General features: G+C 47.0%; 1 protein-coding gene across 1 annotated transcript in view; it reads left to right on the top strand.

Annotated features, from left to right (window-relative positions):
- Nucleotides 1–282: 282 nt before the first annotated feature.
- PODXL2 (podocalyxin like 2) overlaps nucleotides 283–4,597 on the top strand; it is a 26,060-nt gene continuing 21,745 nt past the window's right edge. Inside the window, exons 1-3 of the mRNA XM_075321516.1 lie at nucleotides 283–385; nucleotides 708–911; nucleotides 2,988–3,284. Coding sequence (XP_075177631.1) covers nucleotides 884–911; nucleotides 2,988–3,284 — 325 coding nt within the window. The 5' untranslated portion in view covers nucleotides 283–385; nucleotides 708–883. The remainder of the gene's footprint in view (nucleotides 386–707; nucleotides 912–2,987; nucleotides 3,285–4,597) is intronic.

Below are 4,597 nucleotides of genomic sequence, written 5' to 3'. Positions count from 1 at the left end.
ATTAGACCCCAGGCGTTTCTTTCTACTATGACAGCTATTCCTGGACCCCTGGGTCTTGCTGCCACCATTGTGTATCCTGTCTCCGTAAATCCCACTATAGTGAGATATAATAGTCTCCATAGTACGCTGCTCATATATGGGGTGGGGGGGCTACGCGCTATCGTTAAGGGTCCAGTTGCCATTTCAGCCCCCTCTGTTGCCCCATCGGCTTGCAGCGTATTGTGTCTTTGTATTCTTGGTCCTCTGACATCAGAGATGATTTCGTAGTGCCCTGGGCTGAGAAGGGCAGGACGTAGGAGGAGCTGTAATCTGAATGCGGGCAGTAGGACCATGAGGGTGAGAGGAGATCTGCAGACAGACACTGCGCCAGCCCTGCAGGGAGGAGGTGAGTGAGGATCTGTGCACGATACTATGTATCAGGGAGATGCAGAGAATGTATCAGTCACTGGTGGAGGATACGGATCCCTGTGCTTGGCCATTGGGTCTTAGTATAGATTAGGGTATACCCATGACACCTGCCCCTATGGCATCTTACTGCTCCTGCCATTCCTTATACTAGAAGATATAGCCGGTGATAGGGGATCTCCTTCCATCCTATTAGGAACTGACCCGTGCCCCAATGTCCAGTGCAGCCGCACCGGTCCTACTGGTAAATGCCAACGCCGCCTGTAAATGCCCTGGTGATTTTGAGGCTTCTTTTTCAACAGGAATTTGCAACGTGACACTTTGAAGTGGGCAGCGTTTCTCAGACACCTGTGGATCCTCACCCTGCAGAAAGAATAAAAAAAAAAGAAGCAAGCTGGCATTTCGGTGCCCTCCATCCATTCCTGGGCTATAGGGATGTCCTCTGCTCCAAGGGTGTACGGATCATACTGACGTGAACATGCTGCGAGCCTGGCACCTCTTGTTGGGTAAGATCCGCGTAGTTCTCCGCTCTGGTATTTGCATGGCACCGGGGTATTGTGTCGCAGTGTCTGACACCATGCATACTATTTTAAAAATTCATGCAGCAAAGGGAGGGTACGTCTCACAATGGCACCTTGGGTACTGTCCAGAGGAGGCCTGTCTGCCTGCCCAGCAGTTACTGCCTCCCAGACACATCACTGCACCTTGAATCTGTGCATAGAGAAGCCATAGGATCATTCACTTTAATTAGATTGCAAGCTCTTTGGGCCAGGCCTGGCGGAGGAGCTCGTCTGCTTTATTAGGCAGACGACATTTGGCACACGTCCTCCTCCTTGAGAACCATCTCAGCTGTTCTGTTTTCAGTAATGAGATTAAGAATCTGTCGCGGCTGCGAGACATTCATCATGCTAAACAGGCCCCTGAGGATCACATAATTAATTTAGTAATGTGTATGCGTGACACTCGCACACGGCCTCCCATCAGGGGGTGTAACACCACTCCTGTAATTGAGAAGTACCGCTTTTCTTGGACACAGATTGTGTTTGCCAGCTTTTAACCAATGACTTCCTACAATCGCCAGCAGGGCTGGCACATAGATTGGGCGAAGGGTACAATCACCCAAAAGCCGCCATCATCCTGCCTTCTCCATGGCCTAACCTTATGGTGTTTCCATTGCTGATATTAAAAAAATATGCAGAGTAATAGAGGTATTAGTAGGGCACTATGTGTCGGTATTATATTTGTACCATAAGTGTAGCACTCACGGCCGGTGTAGAGGTGGCAAGCGGGATTAGTGGACCCACTGGACCACAGGGGGGACCCAATTTAAACCCCTTTAGTGGGACGGGCTTAGCTAAGCGCTCACCGCGAGGCGGACGCCAGGTACCACTCCCAGGGCAGTGACCGGGACCGTGGCAGCTGACGGACACAAGAACAGACGGGTGCAGATGGGGTGACTGAAGCAGGTTGGACAAGTGAGTACAGACAGGAATGGTGGGCACAACAGGCATGTAAGGGAAGGGAAGGCAGACTCAAGTATAGGTAAGCCCGATTTCACACATCCGGCTTTTCACCGGTTTGGCGGATTCGGCGCACGCCAGTACAGTGTATATAGTACAGTGGGATCGCGACAAGCGCCGGTCACATGCTGTCATGTGACCGGACCATGTGACCCGGAAGTTACAGCGCTGTCATTGTACTGTATACACTGTACGGGAGTTCGCCGCATCCGCCAAACCGGCGAAAAGAAGGATGTGTGAAACCGGGGTAACGGACACAGGGATAACGGGACCTGACAACTCGCTGGACACTGACTAACTCAAGGTGTTGCTCAGGCATCTCCCCTAATGGGAGGATGCCTTAAATACACTGTGCCTCTTAGCCATAGGCTGAATGGCATTTCCTGGAAATAGCACACCGGCCCATTAAGAGGAGGGCCGGGGTGTGGGCGCGCGTATGTCTTAGGTGCACTCCTGGGTACCCTGTGCAGCATGTATAAGGCCTGGGAGGGGGAGAAGGCCGGGGCGGTGAGTAAATTGGCATCTCTGCAGAGATGCCAGCACTACAATAAGGATGTCCTATGGCAGAATTGACTAAATGTTTCTTCTCCAAAGCAGTTGTACCAGACAAAAACATCCACAACATATATTATGTATGATCCCCTGGAAACCACGAATGGGAGTCCCAAAGTCATCTTGTAAAAGGAGCGCTAGGGAGCATGTGCGAGCACTGCACCGCTCACAGTCTATAGTAGTGCTGCACATGCTCAGTATCACTCCATGCATACAAAGGACGTTGAGACTCATGTTTTCAGGATTATTGGGGGGGGGTCTTAGTAGGAAAACACCCCAAGATTTCTGTGGATAAGTGATAAATGTTGTTTATAGGACAACCCCTTTAAGATGATTTTCCCTTTATCTACATATTGCCTGTTGCCTTTAGGGATCAAACCTGGACTAAAACATTATCAAATCACAGGCTGTCAGAGCATGCTGGGAGTTGTAGTTTAACAACGGCAGAGGTGCAGTTCTATTGCTATCCTGGCGTGTAAGGGTTATGACTAGTGGGGTCTCTCTCCGCAGGGCTCTCCCACTTCCTCCTAGTGGCCTGTGAGGACCCCCATACAGAAGGGCTTTCCTCCACATCTCTACTGGATGTGTCATCATTGTCCAATCTAGAGAGCGCGGACTCCAGCGAGCGCGGTGCTGACGGATACACGGACGCCGACTTTCAGCACAACCTGCTCACTACACTTCAAGGCTCTGGATTTTCCAGCCAAGAGACGGAAGAAATCTCCATCTTTCAGTCACCAAAATATTTCTGGAATGATGAAGTGAGGAAATCGAATGACAGTGAAGATCAAAGCAGAACTCAGACAGGTAAAGGCGGAAACCTCATATTGAAGTGTCCATCAGACATAAGGTTAGAGGAGTGGGGTGTGAAACCTGGAAACCACCATTACTGATGAACCCTGTATTATACTCCAGAGCTGCACTCACTTTACTGCTGGTAGAGTCACTATGTTCAAAAGCCAGCAAACTTGTAAGTGTAGGTAGCAAGTACAGTTAGAATAGGTAATGTATTGTATGTACACATTGACGTTTCCAGCAGAATTGTGAGTGCAGCTCTGGAGTATAATGCAGGATATAACTTAGGATCAGTAATGTAATGTATTGATGCTACCAGCAGAATAGTGAGTGCAGCTCTGGAGTATAATGCAGGAAATAACTTAGGATCAGTATAGGATCAGTAATGTAATGTATGTATACAGTGACTGCACCAGCAGAATAGTGAATACAGCTCTGGAGTATAATACAGGATGTAACTCAGGATAAGTATTATAATGTATGTACACAGTGACTGCACCAGCAGAGTAGTGAGTGCAGCTCTGGAGTATAATACAGCATATAGCTCAGGATAAGTAATATAATGTATGTATACAGTGTGTCAAGGGAGGAATTTTGGGTAAAGATAGCTAATGATATTTTCATACAGGGTATCCAGAGACCGGTGCCGTATTAGCTGTATAACAGAGCTGATGTTAATGTATCAGACAATGATTACACAGACATGTTCTCTCTTTGAGCCAGCGTCACCCACTGAACTCGTATATTCTATAGCTCAAATTTTAGTATTACATTTCAACCTTCAGACATGTACAAAAAGTATCAATCTGTTTTCTCTCACACATCGAAGCCGCATAGGGAGGGTTGGGGAGTGTAGTTACACACATTTCATCCCACAGACACACATTCCTTCTTTGTGTGGAACTACTGATAAGCATAAATACTTTCTTTATTCATTATTTGTACATCTGTTCACTTATTCTTGGTAACCTTTTCATGACTATACAGCTTAGAATTATATTATGTCTGTGCAATTGCTACATAGACAGACAGATAATTATGCAACTATATCTACATTTTGATTATTTACATACACAGATATTCTTATTACGTTTAAACAAACAAGCTATAGCTCAGGCCACCTCCACAAGTGCACCAGCAGAATAGTGAGTGCAGCTCTGGAATATAATACAGCATGTAACTCAGGATCAGTACAGGATCAGTAATGTAATATATGTACACAGTAACTCCACAAGCAGAATAGTGAGTGCAGCTCTGGAGTATTATACAGGATGTAACCCAGGATCAGTACAGGATAAGTAATGTAATATATGTATACAGTGACT

The sequence above is a fragment of the Anomaloglossus baeobatrachus genome, chromosome 8 (assembly GCF_048569485.1).
Source record: "Anomaloglossus baeobatrachus isolate aAnoBae1 chromosome 8, aAnoBae1.hap1, whole genome shotgun sequence".
Lineage (NCBI taxonomy): Eukaryota > Metazoa > Chordata > Amphibia > Anura > Aromobatidae > Anomaloglossus > Anomaloglossus baeobatrachus.
This window is presented reverse-complemented; position numbering and strand designations above follow the sequence as displayed.